Below are 19322 nucleotides of genomic sequence, written 5' to 3'. Positions count from 1 at the left end.
ATTTCGTTGATAAGATGAGCTTATCGCACTTATCTTCCGCTTCGCTTTCAATTTACGAATCATTTCAATTGAACTTTTTCCGCGGCACAGCCGCAAGTTGTATCTTTCGGTAACAGTATCTGTGAGAGCATCGTCGATGTGCACTGTGTAATTTTCTCTCTTCCTGAACATGTATGTGTGTGTCACTTACAGCTCACCGCTTTCTGTTCACAAGTTTTGTTTAGTTGGAAAAATGTTCTTTCAGTCGGCCGTCATTTAATCCATTGGTCGGACTTGCGGATCCGTAGATTCGCTGTGACAGTTGCTCTGTGGCTCTGAGTGCCCTCTGATCTCCAGTCCTCAGATCATCTCATTTCTGGAACGACACGCGTCGGCAAAACATAACGAAACGGAGCTTGTGAAACTAAAACATTGTGCCTATTATCAGTTCGCAACATGCCATCATAAAGTGCCAAAAGTTTGTTGAGGCTCTTTTGCAAAACAATGGAGATCTAACAAAATCTCGATTTAAGGGTGTCAATCAATTTAATATCTAAAAGGTGATAAAACTACTTAAGCTTAAGCGTGCTGATGTTCAATAATTATTCGACTTACAATTGCTTGCCTCGGATCTTGTGAAAAGTACAGAAAGGTGCGAAAATCTAAGCTAGCTGCGGAAGCGCTTTAAATTTCAGTAACTCAAGCTCGGATTTTATGCAGCTGCCTATAAAAATCGTTTAACAATGTGGCGAATATCTGCTATTTTTATGGTTGAATAATGTGGTTAATGTTTGCTTGTTATTCCATAAATAATATAAACTGATAAAGTATATGGTTGTATACTTTGCCAGCGGACCACAAAAATCTGTGTGAATCAGCTGACGACGTTGGCAAAAAAAAATAGATTCTCGCACCTGGGTTGCACTTATCACAAGTTTCTGTTTGCCCACTCGACGCCAAGGGAATTAATTGAAAAGGCAACTCCTTCACCTCAACCTCCCACAGATGCGTTTCAATTTCTCCACCCACTCGGCGGCCCCCACCTCTACGACCATACCAACAACAACACAGGCAAATGGAGGCGAACAGGCCACCCAACCGCTCAAGAAGGCCATCGAAGCGGATCCCGATTCGCTGGACAGTGTGATCAGCAATCCTCAATCCTATCCCATCACAATTGTGCCGAATAGGCCGACCAGCTACTATGGCCTATCCCAAAATGGCAAGCCGTTCCCCCGCCAACCGAGCTGCAGGTGAGTTGTGATGGATATTTTCTAAGCTATTTTCCCGGGCTAAGTGATTTGGTCAATAAGTGCCGATTAGTTAGAGCAGCTCTAATTGCTTGGCCAAATTCAGACCACTTTAACGTTGGCCTGGACTGAATCGACTGGCGAGGAGCTTCAGTTTCGTTCAGAACCGCGAAGTTAAAACGTCTAGAGAAATGCAGGTCCCGCTCAGCGATGTTCAGGTCCTGCAGGATCCCACCGACGCGGAAACCCTTGTCGGCGGCGACAAGGAGGAGACCTTTGCCCACATGAAGGAGTGGAAGCGCCAGTACATGCGGGGCATCTCGCACACGCCATCGCAGGCGGGAGTCTACTACGAGGCCTTGAAGGGTTCCAGCCACTCGCTGGCCAAAGGGTGCGCATTATCCGAATTGTTTCTGATTTCAATCATTAGATTCAAAAGAATGGTTTGAAATATTTCCGTCACTATAATGATTTAACTTCGAACTTTCGTTCTTTCTCATTTAATAGTGGATTTTGATAATTTAATGTTTACTTCTAGCTGAAGTTCCTGTTACACTACTACGCTAATTAGAGCTCTTTATAAATATTCTAAGAACTTTACTTGCGAAAGTAAAAATAGGAGCTACGGGCAACAATTACCCAATTACGCAAAGTTCCGCCGGCTTTCCGCCAAGTAATTAGCTCGTCAAGGGGCCTGACATTCAACTTGAACTTGCCGACAAGTTGACTTCCATCATCGCCGTGCGTCCGTGTCACGTTGTCGCATCTTTTTGGCTTTTTGTTTAGCTGATTATCAGAGTGCCGCTCGCAGTTTGCGGTTGTAATTTATATGGCTACGCCCACGGTTCTAGTTTGCTTTCCGGGCTGCAGATTGCAGTGCAAATGATTTAGAGACGCTTTACGAATGCGATTCATTAGGCCAGCCATTCTGTCTTTTCCAAATCTTGACGGCATCTTGTTCTCACACTTGTCACCTGCTAAACGGTTGTCCAAATGATTTCCCATCGGATATAGCTTCCCTTTTCCCAGACACTTTTTATTTACTATTTCGATTTTATTATTTTTTCTTATGTGTTTATTGCGTGGTCCGCTCAAAAATGTAATTAATTAATGCCGACATTCTACAAAGCGGGCCAATGATTCATATGGCACAAATTTAGCCCGCTGAGCTCTAAATTTGATTAGCCGGCATTAATGCAATCGGCACAATGCCAATTAATCGAGTAGTGCGAGTGTCAATGTGGGGTTAAGGTAATTGGCATCCGATAAATGCCGATTCACGTGGGTGTAACCATCGACCGGTGCATCAAGCCCTCTTGAAATGCATTGCTGTGACAAGCAGAGGGGTAATAAATCAAACAATTTGTGGGAGAGCTGTAATTAAGTGTTATAAGAGTGGATGGGTCAGATTGCCGTGAATCGTAATTGCGATCTGAATCTGTCCGATTTGTCCGCCTTGCGACATTGGCATTCGCGGCTGTGTTAATTAGATGCACTTCTCGTGTGTCCAGTCCAAAAACAGACGAGTGCAAAAGCGCACACTTAATTTACGCAAATTAAAAAACACGATGTCGAGACATCCAATTTTATCTGACACGTGCATAAATCATAGAAATCATATTCATTGCCATTTGTAATAGGAACGATGAATGAGAATCTCCAGACAAAGAGGGTTAAGGAAATTCGGACACATCTTATAATTTCTTTATCCTATAATATTAAAAAATGAATAAATATTTTCCAATTTGTTATGTCACCCATAAGGTTGAAGCAAAGACACTAGAATAACAAGATGCGTAACGCCATACGATTTTTTGGCACACGATTTTTTCGCCGTGGCTCTAGAGGTGGCTCCAGGCTCTCTCGAATTTTTGTTAGAGAGCGAGAGAGCGGAGAGTGCTACAGCGAACAGCTCTTTTCATCGCATAAAGTGATAGCAGACAACTGTATGTGTGCACACGTATGCTCGCTCATGCATTGTAAATTTCACAAAATATGCCCTTCACCTTAGAAGTTCTTTGACTTTAAATCTATATTATTTTTGATCAATTGGCACCATGCGAAAAATTCTTGTTTTGCATTGCCTTAACGTTATTATTATATGAAAATAGATTAGAAATAGCCAAATCTATGTACATATTATCACAAAAATAAATTTCAAAAATGACTTTATATAAGAATATTTGTCATTAGAGTATTCATCTTGCGGCGTGTGAAAAATTAATAAGGCAATGATTGTTGAGTGCTTGTGTCCGTACTTCGTGCTTCAAGATATGAACAAAGCAAAGACACTAGAATAATTCTAGTGTCTTTGATATGACTTTTGCAATAAACAGTTATCATATTTAATTATTTACTATATTTATTATGTCATTTGACTTAATATGATGTAACATTAACATTAAAAGTGTTTAAAAAAAAAAATATTTCGCTTTCTTAAAAAATTGTCAGATGAGAGACAAATTAGAATTAAACATAAATATAAATGTGTAAACGGTAGCTAATTCGAGCGGCGATTTTAACAAACAAATTTAAAAAGCTTTAAAATGGTAATAGTCAGTTAAAAATTATTTTATTTTATCATATTGCTACGAAATTGGCAAAAACTACCCTAATATGTACAATGTAAATTCGTTTTTTCGATCAGAATTGATTTCGGTCCGAAAATCGTCTTCTAGCACAACACGCACACATATATGCGTTCTCGTCTCTTGTTTTTACTCACACAAGCAAGCAAATTCTATTTTTAGATTTCTTATGCTCTCAGCGGGAGCGAGCGGAAAGAGAGCAATTTTGGCCGTCACTAAAAAATTGGCTGCATAGTGCCAAACCAATGTATGGCCGCTACGCATCTTGTTATTCTAGTGTCTTTGGTTGAAGCGATACGTAAAATAGAAACGAAACCAAAAAGATTGATAATACACTGCACACTTTTAGGCTTTATGTATAAATACTTTGATTTTCTATTCACAGATCTCGCAATTTCCGGCCTGGCAGCATGAGACGTGTTCGCCGACGAGCGGTCTTCAAAAATGGTGACTGCAATGTGGTGCAGAAGCACCTGCAAAGACGCCGAGTTCGTTTCCTGCAGGACATGTACACCACCATGGTGGATTGGCAGTGGCGGTGGACTCTCTTGGCCTTCGCACTCAGCTTTATCCTGTCTTGGCTCTTCTTTGCTCTCATCTGGTGGCTGATTATCTACACACACGGAGACTTGGAAGAGCCTCACTTGCCAGAAAACCAAGGTTTGTTAAATATAAAGAGAACTCAATGGTTATATGACAATTTCATCTTTTAGAGGAATCTGGTTGGGCGCCTTGTGTTTCGGCCATCGATGGCTTTACTTCCTGCTTCCTGTTCTCCATTGAAACGCAGCACACTATTGGCTACGGTGTCCGAACCACCTCGCCCGAGTGTCCAGAGGCCATCTTCATGATGTGCTTCCAGTCCATCTATGGCGTGATGTCTTCAGCATTTATGGCCGGAATAGTGTTTGCCAAGATGACAAGGGCCAAACAGCGGGCACAGACTTTGTTGTTCTCCAAACACGCCGTAATTTGCCAACGTGATGGCACCCTTTCGCTGATGTTCCGTGTGGGTGACATGCGAAAATCACACATCATTGGAGCCGGAGTGAGGGCTCAGTTGATCAGGACAAAGAGCACCAAGGAGGGTGAGGTGATGACACAGTACTTCACAGAACTGGAGATCGGTACTGATGACTCCGGCTCTGATTTGTTCTTCATCTGGCCCATGGTCATCGAGCACAAGATCGACGAGAACTCACCGCTCTATAATCTTAATGCCACTGATATGCTGCAGGATAAGTTCGAAATCGTGGTGATCCTAGAGGGCACCGTGGAGTCCACTGGACAGAGCACTCAAGCCAGATCCAGCTATATTAACACTGAGATCCTTTGGGGACATCGTTTCGATCCAGTGGTGTTGTACAACAAGGATCTGCAGGCCTATGAAATCGACTACGCTCGCTTTAACGAAACCACTCAGGTGGACACTCCGTTGTGCAGTGCTCGGGAATTGAACGAGATCTACAAGATCCAGGAGGGATTCCGCACACCAGGTAAAAGTTGGAGTGGCGAAATCCATCGTTTTTCATTGTTATTTGTCTAGCAGAAACCACCTTTACCATGCGTCAACTGTCCCACAATCATTCTGACCAGGCCTCCTAGGCGCAGATTCCAGTGTTTCGTCCCTTGTGTTGCTATAGTTGTAATCGTGTTTGTCCTATGTGAGTTAAACGCCTCGCTCCTTGTATGGTGACCCATAATATTATGAGATATCGTTATTACAGCTTCCCCATCGACCCAATCGAGGTGCTCCTGCAGTTCCGGCTATCAGACACCTGGAAGGCAAAGCCGCCTGCGTTGGCAGCTCTCGGTGCCCTTGTAATGGTCCTCGACTATCAACGCACTTAAATGTACGAGTTACCCTACGAAAATAAGTTAATAAACGCTTTAGTCAGAGACTACACCCAAATTGCATGTCCCTGGGCTTGGGCTGTGCATACAAATGACACATAATTGCCCCGCTCGCTCCCAGGTAGCAGTTGCATTGGGGACCAACCCACTCATTAGGCATCATTAATAACTCGGGCATATCAATGCAAAAGGTGCCAAAAAAAAAGCCCAACACAATCACACACAAACTCACGCAGGGCAAAACAAGTTCGTTGCTGGAGTCTTTTGTTCGTGGGCGACCCCAAAGTGGACTAGAGTGAGTATTTCACATCGAGTGTGTCGAAGTGCGGGGCTATGGCGCTTGCGAGAAACATACATATCCTTTTAATTGAAATTGAATCAATAACTCTTATTTGCGCAAACTAATCAACACTAAATTATAACACTCACAGAAAAACAACTTGAATATTTATTATCGCATTTATCACCGCTCCCAGGGTGGATATCTAATGAAATGTGGGTGTGGGTAAGATGCCTGGTATGCCCCAATGCCCGGGCCATAAATACAATGCCAAATTTCAGCAACTCTATTACAATTCACCCGAAAAAAATTAAAGAAAAATGGCAAAACAAAAAATCGGCATAAAAAAACTAAATAGGAACGCAAACGAAATCGAAATGAATGTTGGCTGCCAAAGGCGGGGGCTGTCCCAAGGGGTGGAGTGCAGAATGGTGGTTCAGTGGCTCAGTGGTTCGGTGGTGCAGTAGTGCTGAGTGCTGTGCAGCGTCCTTAACCCAGTTTGGGGCACAGTTGCCGTGGTGGAGTAGAACCAACCAGCCAGCCAACTAGGCACTCATGTGGGGCGCGCTTTATGTTTAATTACTTGTTAAATGTTTTGTCGCTTTTATCAGCTCACATGCTTAAGAGCCCCATTAGCCGGAGTCGAGCACCCACAACTCCCAGTGACATGCGTCGCTTTTGGGCACCTCGAGCTATTTGGGGGGGAGGGACATAAATGTCGATGCCCGTTTGGCTCTTGTGTGATTGGCTTCGACGAACGTGCCGGCTGATCGACAGAATTAAAATATTATTCGCGCATGAAACGTTGCAGGCAACGAGCACCGCATGTGGCACACTATTTTTGCGACTTCAACTGCGACTTTGCCTCCGACTGTGGCACGTTTCGAAGACAAAAGGCGCCACCCAAATGGCTCAACTCCAGCCACTTGGCCCCGCGGGTCATAATTCCCGCTCCAAGCCAACCGAAAAACGTTTGCCAGTTGTGCCAAACAATTTCTCGTGTAATTTTTAATGTGCTGCACAAACACGCGAACAATGCATGAACGTGGTCCGTTTGTCAGGCTAACCAAGTCGAATGCTCCTCCAAGTTGACATGCATCGACGTGGACCCATCTGCAAATAATGATTGGATATTGGAGCAACTATTGTACATTTGATTGACCAAGATTGACTATAAGAATTCCTTGACAAAGATGGGAAATAAACATTATTTTCCAATAATTACCTTTTAATACATACATATATCAATAGTAGAGCTCAGCGCCGCTTGGTAGCGACAGTGACTGCGGCCTAATAAAGACATCAATTGGGAGGATGACTCAGGTGGCTTTTTTTTCGTTCAAAGATCTGGAGGAAGGGAGCTGATAAACGAAGTTGCAAAACAAGCTTAAAATTAACTGCAGCCGGCAGTGCGAACAAAACAAAAGGTAGAACATGCTACATAACTCATCCATAATCAACACTGTTTACATAAATTTCAAAAATTATTACACGGCAACGGTGGCCAATGGGGATTCCAGCTCCATCAGGGACTGGGACTCAGACTGGGACTGAGACTGGTCCCAAAACTGAGCTATGGGATCGGGGAGAGCGCGTGATGAATGCTTAAATAATGCGCTTAACCCTGTGCGAACATAATTTATGGTGTGCGGATATGCATGAGTACAGTACAAGCCGGCAGTGGGTACAGCGAATACAGGCGAGTCGGTCAGCAACACACGCTGTTTTCATTGTTATTACACGGACGTTGTTGCCGCTGACCAATCTGTAAGCCCTCTTTGCCGTCCTGCCGGTCCGCTGCCGATCCGCTGCTGGTTCGCTGCCATTTTGGCCAAATTGATTAATTACGGTCATTCGGGGACGCAGCAGCGCTGCATAAGTAGCATAAAATGCCATAAACCGCCGGCCAGGAGTCTCCAAGTCATTTGCCACTAAGGACAAAGCCGCCAAAAAAGCGAAATTACTCAAGCGTAGCGAACAGGCCAAGAGATCTTCTTCATCTTCTTTGGGCCAAGTTGGAGCTGGAGCCTTGCCGCTATATGCCGCAATTGATTTAAGTTACCAGGAGAGAGTTGGAAGCGGGGCAGTAGGTATGCCAAAATATGGTATGGTATATATGAGAATGTATATATAATTGTGAGTCGCCTCTGGGCGTGCTGCATGTTCTGTTGTAAGTAATAAGCATTTTTATGTCGCAATTGGCCAGGGAGGGGTTAAGGGCAGGCCAAAAGTAATGCTTAACACGCCGTTGCCGCTGACATGCTCAACTTGATGATGATGCTGCAATGCTGGCGGCTAAAAACCACTCTCTGCTTGAATAATATTGAAATTAATTATTTTTGATGGAAATTATTAAGTAATTTTTATGTGGCCAGGTTTCGTTGAGCTGCTCTGCACTCTTCCTCGTTTCCCTCCTAATTAATTGTATTTATTAAATAACATAATAAATTAGCGCTTGCACTTGTTGTTATGCTTGCTCCAATTAAGGAAGTGCCACTCCAAGACGATCAAAATGTCGAGTCTGAAGTCCCGACCAAATTGGCTATCGGGTCAACCGGTTTGCGTTGTTTTTTATTTTGGTTATTTTGCTGTAGCCGGGCTTTGTTGATAACGCGCTTTAATTAAAAATCTGCATACATTTTTGGGCAGTTGCAAGTCTCGCAGCTTTTTTCCCCCATATCGCGATCTTATTTTTTGTTCCCAAAGACCCGCCAAAAATATCAAAATCAAAAGCGGCGCTGGCTCTTTTATGACAGATCTCACTTTAAAGTTGACGTCCGAGCTGTCAGAAAATAACACTTGAAGACTGCGGGGAAGATGCAGTTTTCCCCTTTTTCCTTCTTGACCGTAAGTTTTCTGTTATTTTGGCGGATTTCTGATGTGAAGTGAAGTTAATTTAGCCAGCTTCGACTGACACATAAGAAATGTAACAATGTATAAGCTTGTGCACAAGTGATTTAAAAAAAAAAAAAGTATTTTAAAAGGGCAATCCTCTTTAAAAACGATCAACCTATGTAGATAATCGATTTGGTTACTGTTTTGAAAATTATAGATCATTCAAATCGAATAAGTTTACTTACTTTCAGTATTCTGGAACTATACTGTATAAAGCCACTTCCAGTTATTGCTTAATTTTTGCACGCTTATCCTTCATGGTTGCTTTAACGGGTTCCAGCTAAAAAGCCGTCTTAATTTTTCAAAATTATAACCTTCATGCTTGATGGTTTTCTGACGAAACTGGATGCTTGACCAGAGAGTTCAAAGGCCCCAAAATCAACTTGCAGTAACTAGGCAATATACAATATGAATCATTTCGGGCGATTCATAAAAAGTATCATTTACAAGAGGCTTCTATTCAAATGACCAATAACCAAATGTGTAATTTTATTTCCCTCCGAACTTCTTGATGGGTTTTTCAACGGGCCCTTTCACATTTGCACATAATAATATTTTGGGCTTTGGCTTTTTGGAAAGTCTTACTTCGGAGGCCTGTGAAAATGATCTCAGATTTTGGGGAACGAGATGTGATGGGTGGAGATTTGGGCATATTCAAGATGATTCCATATGCTGTAAACAATTTGCAAATGGCTGGGGCAGCTTTATCTTAATGATGCATAATAAAATTATGGCGGCAATCAGCCGAAATCAATAACAGGCCGCAGAGAAAGTAATTATTGGCCGATCAAGTGGCTCCGACACCCGTCAAACCATCGGCCTGGCTCTTATCCGATAAGCGAAGCTTTGGGTTAAGACGCGGCCGAGATGAAAGTCGGGGAGGGGCATCCATCTGCTGCTTGTTTGCGCCCATCGTCACTTGATTGAAGGCCCAGAATGCAGAAGCGGGCAACAAATCAACGCCTGGACTGCTTTTTTCGCTTTGCAAACTGACCTACAGCAGCAGGAGCAGCAAATGCAGATTGCAGATACCAGTTTCCTGCCTACAGTTTTATTGATGCAAATTGCATGCCCTGGGCCCTGTAATCAGTCCGCGTCCGAGCGCTCTGTGCGTGCAATTTGAGCGACAAGTCGATAGCCACCAGCCGGGCTGGAATTGGGTCACATTCGGTTGCATGGAGCGCACTTAACCGCGATGATTGGCCAAATGGGAGAGGGCCAGTGGCGGCGCCACCTAGCGCCCACTGCCAGCACTAAGTCGCTCAGATTGATTGACAGCCCCTTTTGGGATGAACGCCCTGGTCTGCTCCACTGTCCTTGCCATGTAACGAGCTTTAAATAGCTTCAATTACTTGGCAGAGATTGCATAATATACGGCTGGGGCTCGAAGCAAGTTCCTGCTCCTTCTTCAGCGGGTTCTCCCCCCTTTGAGGCTTTGAACTTAATACCGGCCGACGGACGGATGGACAGGGCTTGACGAACGACAACGGCACGCCAGGAGGTCATGTCACAAAAATATCCATTAACACATCATAAAAATTAAAAATGAAGAAACCATACGAGCGAGGCAATAAAACCGCAATGCCTGTAAAATAAAATATCTGTACAGTGGAATAAAAACGCCAAGGCATGCCAAGATAATCGCAGACGAGAGAGAAAAGTGAAACCGGTAATTATGCATTATGTATGCACGCCACCAACGCGGCGGATTAAAATGAGGAGCCGAGGAGCTGGGGACCAGGATAGCCAATGTAAGCTGGCCAGTGCCAGAGCCGGCTTACTGTCTGCCCACGCTAAGTAGGAAACACATTTTTGCGTCTCTGTTTTTTTTTTTTGGCAATTTACGTGCCTTGGCGCGCGACCCGCAAACAAAAGACTCAAGCGACGAACCAGCAGTAACATAAATTTCACTTAATTGCAGAAGGCAAAAACCAGAATGCATTCAATCGATAAACAGAGTGCAGCAAATAAATGAGCTCGGCACGCTGGCAAAATGCTTAATACCGTGCCCTGGCCCTGCGAAAGTATGCAAAGCACATAAAATTAAGTAAAACAAAAGCTGGCCAGAACATTTATCTCCACTTCGATTGTGCTTCCATTGAAATGCATGTGGAGCAGGGCAGTTCAACGTCTTCCGCCTGAAGATCGCCGCGTGCAAATTTGTCGCAAGATCGGGCAACCACTTCCCAGTAGCAGTTGCTCATTTCCATTGTGCCCAGGCTTATTTCTCACTCGCAGGCAATGACAGTGAATACTCGTACACTTGGCGAACCTGCATTCACATGAAATTATATTCATTTTGAAGAACGTCAAAGATAATGATACTAAACATTTTGGTGGATTTATATATAATATGTAATATATAATATATATGTGATATTATAAAGTCTGGCATCGTAAAGGCTTATAAAATTTTAACTTCTTTAAGTGTAACCTCGCACTCGAAACTTTTTACGTTTGCTTTTTGGTCATTTTTTCCCCTTGCAAGTGTTAATGTCAACAATCGTGAGAAAAGAATTTTATTGTTGTTTAGCCTGTGTGTGGTGGGGCTGCACTTTTTTCGTGCCTTTTCAGCCTTTTTGTTTATTTTCATTTTACGGATACTGAAGGTCACACAGCCTTATGCTTTGATTGTCGACCGCGGCTGGGCAAACTTGAAGCTCAAGTTGAATTCGGTTTTCGTATCTGTATCTCTTTGGCCGTTTTTCGACTGCATATGATACCTGCCAGCCAGACCAGCCGGCCCAGTCAGCCCAGTAAGCCCCAAAAGTTGGCTTTGTGGAGCTCGGCTTTATGTCTCTCTTTTTCTGGCTTTCTGGCTGCGGCTCATGTTAAATTGTCCGTTTCATGTTTCTGCTTAAATGTCAGTTGTAATTTGTTGTATTAACCCATACCACATGAATTATGTTTAGTTCGAATGTAATTGATTTGAATGCAATTTGAATGGCAACAACACGGCGAGTCAGCAACAACAATGGCTATACGAGTAAGTATTAACAATAACAGCCACAGGAGCGTCGTCGGCAAGGCAAATTGAAAATTGCCTCAACTCTGGCCGAGATTAAATGGAATTATGCAAAAGAGCTGCCTGGGAACGGGCTGCGGCGATCCGAACACGATCTCAATGAGAACTTCATCAAGAACTGGGTGCAGCTGGGATGAAGTGGTGAGGTGTTGCCTTTGCTAACAATGTTATCGATATATGTCGGCATTATGCCAGATTTCGCATCACGACCTCCTGCCAACTCTTTCTGAAATTAATCAACTTTTTGGCTCTTTTCCATTCTTAAATATATGAAATTACCTTGTTCTATAACATTGTTCAATAAATAACTTAATCTTGTCAAATGTTAAGTGTTGTCAAAATCGTTAAATCACAGCAAGCCAAAAGTTTATTGCAAAAGGTCTGGGAGATCTAAAAATTTTGTTTTTTCTAAACAGAGCGTACATGTGTTCCCTTATATTTTGTATTCCACAACCTGTCGAACAATATAAGAGTGACATAAGTGCAGACAGTACGCGAAATCCGCATTTGGAATTCCGATTTAGTGATAATGACTTCTTACCCGTGCATTTTCTGTTTAGATGAACAGAGATATCCGCACCACATATCCTGCGGTCATTCCTTCTGCTCGGCGTGCTTAAAGAAGTATTTGGAGCTGGGTCGGGATTCACGATGTCCACTCTGCAGACGCGACTTCAGGGCGGACATCCAGCCTTCTCTGTCCAATAATTCTGCAGAGGAAGTCGAGTCCTTGCCCGGAACTGAAATGGACACGCTTGTGCTGACCCTTTCAGAACAGGAGTGCTGGTTCTTTGAACAGCTCTACCGGGATGTGGAATTGACGAGCAGGCGGGACTAGATTGTATCGTTACGCATTGTGATATTTTTTGTCCTTATATATTTCTATATATATTTATATCTCATCGTCAAACATTTTTGTCTGATCTTCCTTGGAAAATGCTTCGCAGAAGAAGGATGATTGCTGGTTGATATCACTATTTTTCAGTAAATGAGTTAAGGGCTAAAAAGCAAAAAACCAAAAATTATAAATTAAGTACACTTTACATCAAAACTTTTCAATAAAGTATTTTGTAAAAATTTTTACAAATTCAAATAAACTCGCTTTCAAAAAGATTATTAATTGCTAGTATCGGTATGCCAAAATACGGTTTTGTTTGCTATAGCAAATAAATGAAAACCATAAGAACTTAAGCTCTAAGCCAGTCAAGTGCTTAGCTTGGCCAAAAGCATAGCCATGTCTGGCTATCGCCATCTCGGCCGTTTCGGCGACTGCTCATCCATCTGCAAGTGCCGAGGCTGCTCCATCGATCAGCATTTGTATCTGCTGGTGCAGGCGCAACTTAATTAGACGCTTAGACTGGCTAATTGCCGCGCAGTCGGGCTGATAAATTGATAAGCCCGACCGCAGATGACCAGCTAACGATGGCCATTAGCCGAAGTGACAGCGGCAGTCGCGGCAGCCAAACGGGCGGCTGAAAAATGGTGCAAAAATGTTTATTAAATGTCCGTGCCTGACCGGCGGTCAGTGGAGCGGGCCTAGCCCAAGTCCGAGAAACCCCAAAAACTGCCCAACTCTGCTGGCTGCATTTGTTGCATTTGTTTGTTTGCCGTTGTCTTTTTTGGCGCTTTATCGCACGAATCATTTCTGGCTGGCCGTTTTGACAGCGTTTTGAGTCAACAACATGGCGCATTCAGCAGATACAAATCTAGGCGGCACATTATGCAACGGCCCGGCGATCGTGCAAATGCTAAGAGCCAAAAACTATCTCATGGATTTGCGCAATTTGTCATCCTGGAATCGGAATCTGAATCGGAATCGAAATCGAAATCAGGGACAAGAGCAGAGGGGATACGATACGTTTTTTGCCTGGGAGTGCGTGTGTGCGGGCGTGGCCGGCAAACAGTTTTATTGATAAGACATGCCAGGCGACTTCGATATGGCATTTAGTTGACCAATTATTAATGCCCCTTGTCGCCGGGCTGCGTGTAATTTGTGGCAGTTGTTCGGGCTGCTGAGCTGCACTAACTGAAATGCGATACACTCCGGCGATTGCTCATTTATGAATGTCCGACGATGGCCGCGATGTGCGATCGTCAATCTTCGAACTTAGCCACGCTTACATGTGATTTAACAAGCTAACAAGCTCTGGCGCTGGCCTTATCGCCGATTAGCAGCTCTCGATAGGACAGCATAGCATGGTTGTGCCCAGATTGGTTTTGGCCACACTCTAGGACAGGGTTCATTGAACGAATGGTCGGATTTCAACAGATCAACGCAGCCGCATGCAGCAGGCAACGTGCCACATTTTCAGCATTTTTTTTTTATCGCAAGTCATTTGTCAAATTGCTAAACTGACATTAAAGCCGCCTTTCCTGTGGGCTGATAAACCAATTTGACATTTTCAGCCGGTTGCGATGATCGATGGCTGCGCGAGATTCCCTCGATCCACCCAATTCCTTCCAACTGGGAGTGCAGGCTGGTGACATTTTTGCGCCAATTTCGGTCGCTGGGCCATCAGTTAAGAGTTAAGAGAGCCAACAGGCATCAGCCATCAGACCTCAAGACCCTCAATTCGCATTTTTCGCTTTCAGTTTTTGCGGGCGAAAAGTCTCGTTTTTTTTCGGGGGAGCTTTGTTTTGTTTGGAGTTTGCCGTTTGCATGCGTGGGAGTTGCACGAATTGTGTAGTTAAATAATGCTCCATGTTTGTCCTGCACGAGACCCGCGAAACACACAAAACGAAACGAAACGAAACCAAGTCAAACAAAACGGTTGCACTTAAAGAAATAGTTTGCAGTGCAAAAAAAAAAAAAAAAAAGATTATTGATTATACAATTTTGTGAATTCGACCCAGCCGTATTGAATATATTGAAAATATTCGTAAAACCATGATTCAGAATCATCTATCAATATATAGTATCTTCGTTAACCATAAACGCTCACTTGTTCTTCAAATTTATTTTTAATCAATTTAGATGTTAACCAGCTCTATTAAATGAAATTTTTTACGTTAGTTTTTGCAGTGCTGACAAACAAGCAAAACGAAACTGGTTGGCCGAGAGCGCGGAAGCGCTGCTCAAATGGCAACTGGAGCAGCGTTTTGGGTGGCCGGACGGATCGGGATCGGGATTGGGTCCAAGACTGGGGTCTCGAGACCCTGGTCCCCGCGTCAAAGAGTCGAGTCTGGAGTTGGAGTCCTACTCAACATAGTACCTGGCAGCCGTGCCGGCCTTGCATTTGATGTCGATGTTGCTGCCGCCGCGCCGCTTTGTTTAATTGATAGACGACGATGACTGCGACGACCCACGCGGTCGTCTGCGGAGCTGCGGATCCGCGGATCTGCTGCGGATTTGGCTTCCAGGCCAGGAGGAGCGAAACCGGCGGCACGCGATGTCTTGACTGCTGCGCTCTTTGGCGGCCGACCGCCGGTGGCAAGCAGCCCATCGAACTCAAACTGTGCGCATGCGCATGCAACAGAATGCGACGTCGCGGCGTTGACAGATTGATGCCCCCTAACTCAGTTAAGGCCCCCGCTTCATTATTCAAATTACTTGTGTGTTTGTGCGGAATTTATCAAAGTCCTCCCGCAGCCACAGATGCTGGTAAATTAAAAGAAAAACAAAAAATAGACTAGGAAAATGCAGGCTAAGGTTAGCATGTGGGCCAGTTGTATATGGCGTGTGTTCGCGTGGGCGTCAAATGCTGTTTTCCCCTGCTCGAAATAAAACTATTTGCAGGTCAGTTAAGATAGGTTCCGCCGTGTCCCTGTCCAACTTTCCTTTTGGCTAAGGGCAGCTCAGCATAAAGTGGGACACAAAATGTATCTGTAACTGCAACTTCAACTTCCATTTCGACTGTGCCTCCGACTCGACTGGGTGCGGCATAAATTCTCATAAATCTATGGCCCAAAAATCAGCCATATGTACATATGTAGATAGGTATATACATATGCTGGCTGGAGTAATTAAAGCAGTTTAACATGTCTGTGAGTTTGGCCAGTTTTTGGAGCTGTCACAACATCAACAAGCCTTCATTCATGCATGCTCTGCGACAGCCACAAGCCAGCCAGTTAGCAGAGGTCCGTCATTCAGTCAGTATGGCAGTCTGTCAGTCCGTCAGTCAGTCAGTCAGTCAGTCGGTGAGGCAGTCATTCAGTCAGCCAAAAACTTGCCATAAATCAACTCATTTGAAATGCATCAAAGGCAGCAATCAGAAACAGAAACAGTAACAGTTACAGACACAGAAACTGCCCAAAAGAAAAACGCAGTCAGTTGCACAAATATTTTTACACGTACCACCGATTTCCAATTGAAATCGAACATTCAACGAAAAGTGCCAATGCGCGGGCGGGGCAACGCAAAATAAAGAAAAAAAAAAATAGTAAGTCTCCAAGAGACCAAGAAATACGGCTCAACTGTCTTGGCCCAATCGTGTTGCACAATGTGTGAAAACAGGATCAGAGTCCTGCCTAAACATTTGTCAACCCAGCGGCGCTTATATAATCAACAATGCAGATTTTCGATTTTATTTCACTTTTTTATTTTACCAATTAAACAGTTTGTCTGCTAGCCGGCAACAAGCATCAATCAAACGGTTTTTGGTTTTGGTTTTGCTTTTGGCCAGACTACTCTGACTTCTGTTTGAATCGCCCTCGGAATGCAGATTGTCTGTCCGTTGGCTTATGACAGGCTTCTGGCCATTTGGGGCGTGGCCATTATTAGCATCGCTGGCCAGTGCTTAATTGATTCGGTTGTTGGCCATGTTAATTGACAGCACGCACGGATGTAACATTGCGATAGTCGTCGACACAGGCTGACACAGGCCCAGTTAGTTGGCCAGTCAGTCAGTTGTCAGTCAGCTGGCCAGGCCAGCAGCCAAAGAGTGCTCCATGCGAAGGCTTATGCGATAGCTTGTGTCGTATAAGCCACAATGGCAAACTTGGTAAATTTCACTTATCAAGAGTGCAACAATTAACGGCCGCTGCACGAGCTATAAATATATATAAATGTCAGGACGTCTGGAGCCCTGGGATTCGTGAGTGGCCTGACCCACATGCAATTGGCAACTGCCAGCAATTTGCCACCTAAGCGAGAATTATGATCGCCAGCATTTTCCGGGCCAGATAAGGCGGCACAACTAATGCGCAAATCCAGCTGTCACTGCCTGAATTCGAATAGGTATACGAATCTGAATCCGAATCCGAAGCCGAATCGGAAACTTCTCACCGGGCTCCCCACACAAAAGTCAACAGCCAGCAGAGCGGTTTCGTTATAATTTCTATTATTTTCCCTTTTGGCATAATTGCAGACAATTTACTTAACGATCAATAGCGTCAAACGGCAGGCAGCCTGGCTGGCAGGCAGCGAGCCGACAACAGACATCGGAAAATTTATTAGCTCCCGCAGCTTCAGCTTCAGTACAGCTATAGCATCGAATCTTGGCCATGTGTTGGCCTTTTGGCAACACACACATATCTGCACCCATACATATATAACCAATCTAAACCATATCCGCGTGAGAGCCAAGCGCTCTTCGTGCCCGGTTTTCTATCCTTGAGCCTCGTCTAATGCGACTGGCATTTTTCTTGGCTTTGTGTGCTTTCTGTTGCCATAAAACATTTATTTAAAATGGAGCAGCAGCGTTTCTCCACCGCCAGGCCATGATGTTTGGGCCAATAGATGAACGCTGTTCATATTTTAATTACGCGGCTTTATCACGTCATTGCAGGGTGGCTGCTCCAGTTACGGACCATTCTGAAGGCCCAGCGGATGCAAGGCGATTAATCTCCGGTTTATGGCATCGATACGGAAGTCCACTTGTGGGGTATTCAAATTTATATATACTCTAAGCTAAATTCTGCATTCGATTCATATTCATAACGTTTTTATGGACTTTGGATTTCGGTATGCGCATATTTGATGACTCTCTAATTGGCTAATCAGGTCATTTAACAAGCCAAACGGCTATGGCAATTGACCCATAAAGTTTTTTTTATTTTTCTTTTTGGCCAAAAATAAATTCAAACGTTTTCATTATTTACCGGTGATTTGGGGTAATTAACATACGACCCCTGACCACAATTGTGCGTCTATTTTTGTCTGCAATCAGCCGAAATGCCGAGGTGGAAACCCCCTGTTAACCCTGTGTTTGAGTCCTCGTAATTCGGACTAATCTTGCCCGGAGAGATAGCCATACCATGTCCAGCCGTTGATTGACGATAATGTTGTCTAAATGCACATTTAACAAAGAGAGAAAAAGTGTGGCTAGTTATAAGTTATAAGTATTTACCTGTCAATGGCCCCAAAGTGTGAGAACAGAGCTGGCTTTCCATAATGCCACAACATAACGCACATTTCGGTATCGTAACGAATGAGCAATAAATTTCTAAATTTTCGCCAATAAACAAACGTAATGATCATGTTGAAGATGCTGATCGGTTCGGTTTGGCTCTCTGTTGGACACCCACTGCCCCGGCTGATTATGTTCGTCTGGCCAATGTCTGTATAGGATGGGATGATGGGATACACATCGGAATGGGTAAGGGGGCTGAGGCTTTTGGTGTTTTGGGGCCTCAGCTTTTTGGAAGGAAATCACCGACGATCTTCGGCGATCGGTGGTCGGCGAAATGTTGTTTATGTGCTGCTGATTATGAGCGGGCGTCGCTGATGGTCGCCGGGGTCTTTGTTTCTGTGTTTTTGATGTTTCAACAACGTCGAACTCCGGGGTCAACGCGGCAACGACGCATCGTAAATCATTCATAGAGGGAGCAGTTGGTTATCCCGACTCGGGGCTATGGACTATGGGCCTCCCCTCCGTGAAAATTTGTTGCTGTGCCTGCTCACAACAAATTGATTTTAGTCACGATACTGTCAATTAGCTGGCCATGGGTCAGCCAGCTAGGTGTTGAAGCCTCCTGACCCGGGTCTCAGCCATCTGCCCCTCCACAGAAATCGGAAAAAAAAGAGATCCTCCTCCATCGTTTAGGCGCGATTAAGGCCCCAAAGTTATTGTTATAGTTGCCCGCCAGGGCTGCCAGCTACTTTATTAAATCAAACTCCGCACATGATTATTATCACGTGAGCCGGAATGACCATGGCCCTGGTTTATGGCCACAATTTGCCGGCCTTTCGCCTGCCCCGGTCGCGATCTAATTGAGTGATTTCTGGAATGCCAAATGGGAAAATAAGGAAAGCCTAATTAACTTTTTACCCTATGGTATGTTTATTTGCTTAGTGCTATCCACGCTGGGGGCGAATCGCTGGCATAGCTGGGCGATAATTAAAGACTCCGTAGAGTAGTACCCGTCGCAGTTGCAGTTGCAGTCCAAATCCGATCTCCTTTTCGGGGCAGGCGTACCTGTTAGTAGATACTTTGAACCTGTTGTACAGTTAGAGTTACAATTTGCAACGGCCCAAGCGAGACGGAGTCGCTGTTGTATCGATGGCGATGCAC

General features: G+C 44.2%; 2 protein-coding genes across 6 annotated transcripts, besides 1 other annotated feature; both read left to right on the top strand.

Annotated features, from left to right (window-relative positions):
• Positions 1–244: 244 nt before the first annotated feature.
• Positions 245–6073, top strand: Irk2 (Inwardly rectifying potassium channel 2). Of its 4 annotated transcripts, none has more exons than NM_001300556.1 (6): positions 245–539; positions 985–1232; positions 4203–4477; positions 4531–5313; positions 5364–5481; positions 5545–6073. In NM_001300556.1, exons 2-5 carry the CDS (start codon positions 985–987, stop codon positions 5420–5422), a joined length of 1365 nt encoding a protein of 454 aa, NP_001287485.1. In that variant the 5' UTR covers positions 245–539; the 3' UTR covers positions 5423–5481; positions 5545–6073. The 4 variants fall into 4 exon arrangements, with proteins under 4 accessions (NP_001287485.1, NP_651149.2, NP_732871.1 ...); NM_142892.2 differs by having other exon boundaries at positions 5367–5481; positions 5545–5722; NM_170076.2 differs by lacking the exons at positions 245–539; positions 985–1232 and adding an exon at positions 1372–1620 and having other exon boundaries at positions 5367–5481; positions 5545–5722.
• Positions 3001–4102: a mobile genetic element.
• Positions 6074–12213: 6140 nt separating the features above from the next.
• On the top strand, positions 12214–12782 carry CG34289 (uncharacterized protein). Of its 2 annotated transcripts, NM_001260336.2 has the most exons (2): positions 12214–12361; positions 12432–12782. In NM_001260336.2, exons 1-2 carry the CDS (start codon positions 12295–12297, stop codon positions 12707–12709), a joined length of 345 nt encoding a protein of 114 aa, NP_001247265.1. In that variant the 5' UTR covers positions 12214–12294; the 3' UTR covers positions 12710–12782. The 2 variants fall into 2 exon arrangements, with proteins under 2 accessions (NP_001247265.1, NP_001138100.1); NM_001144628.3 differs by having other exon boundaries at positions 12214–12782.
• The last annotated feature ends 6540 nt before the right edge of the window (positions 12783–19322 follow it).

The sequence above is a fragment of the Drosophila melanogaster genome, chromosome 3R, assembly GCF_000001215.4.
Source record: "Drosophila melanogaster chromosome 3R".
Lineage (NCBI taxonomy): Eukaryota > Metazoa > Arthropoda > Insecta > Diptera > Drosophilidae > Drosophila > Drosophila melanogaster.
The sequence above is the reverse complement of the archived record's forward strand: the minus strand, read 5'-3'. Positions and strand labels throughout refer to the sequence as shown.

What these genes read in the sequence shown, in the direction of transcription:
- Irk2 (NM_001300556.1), top strand. Translation starts at nt 985, where the DNA reads ATGCGTTTCAATTTCTCCACCCACTCGGCGGCCCCCACCTCTACGACC. An exon ending in CCCCGCCAACCGAGCTGCAG is followed by an intron (nt 1,233 to 4,202) that starts GTGAGTTGTGAT and finishes TTCTATTCACAG; the next exon opens with ATCTCGCAATTTCCGGCCTG. An exon ending in TCACTTGCCAGAAAACCAAG is followed by an intron (nt 4,478 to 4,530) that starts GTTTGTTAAATA and finishes TTCATCTTTTAG; the next exon opens with AGGAATCTGGTTGGGCGCCT.
- CG34289 (NM_001260336.2), top strand. Translation starts at nt 12,295, where the DNA reads ATGTGTTCCCTTATATTTTGTATTCCACAACCTGTCGAACAATATAAG. An exon ending in GAGTGACATAAGTGCAGACA is followed by an intron (nt 12,362 to 12,431) that starts GTACGCGAAATC and finishes TTTTCTGTTTAG; the next exon opens with ATGAACAGAGATATCCGCAC.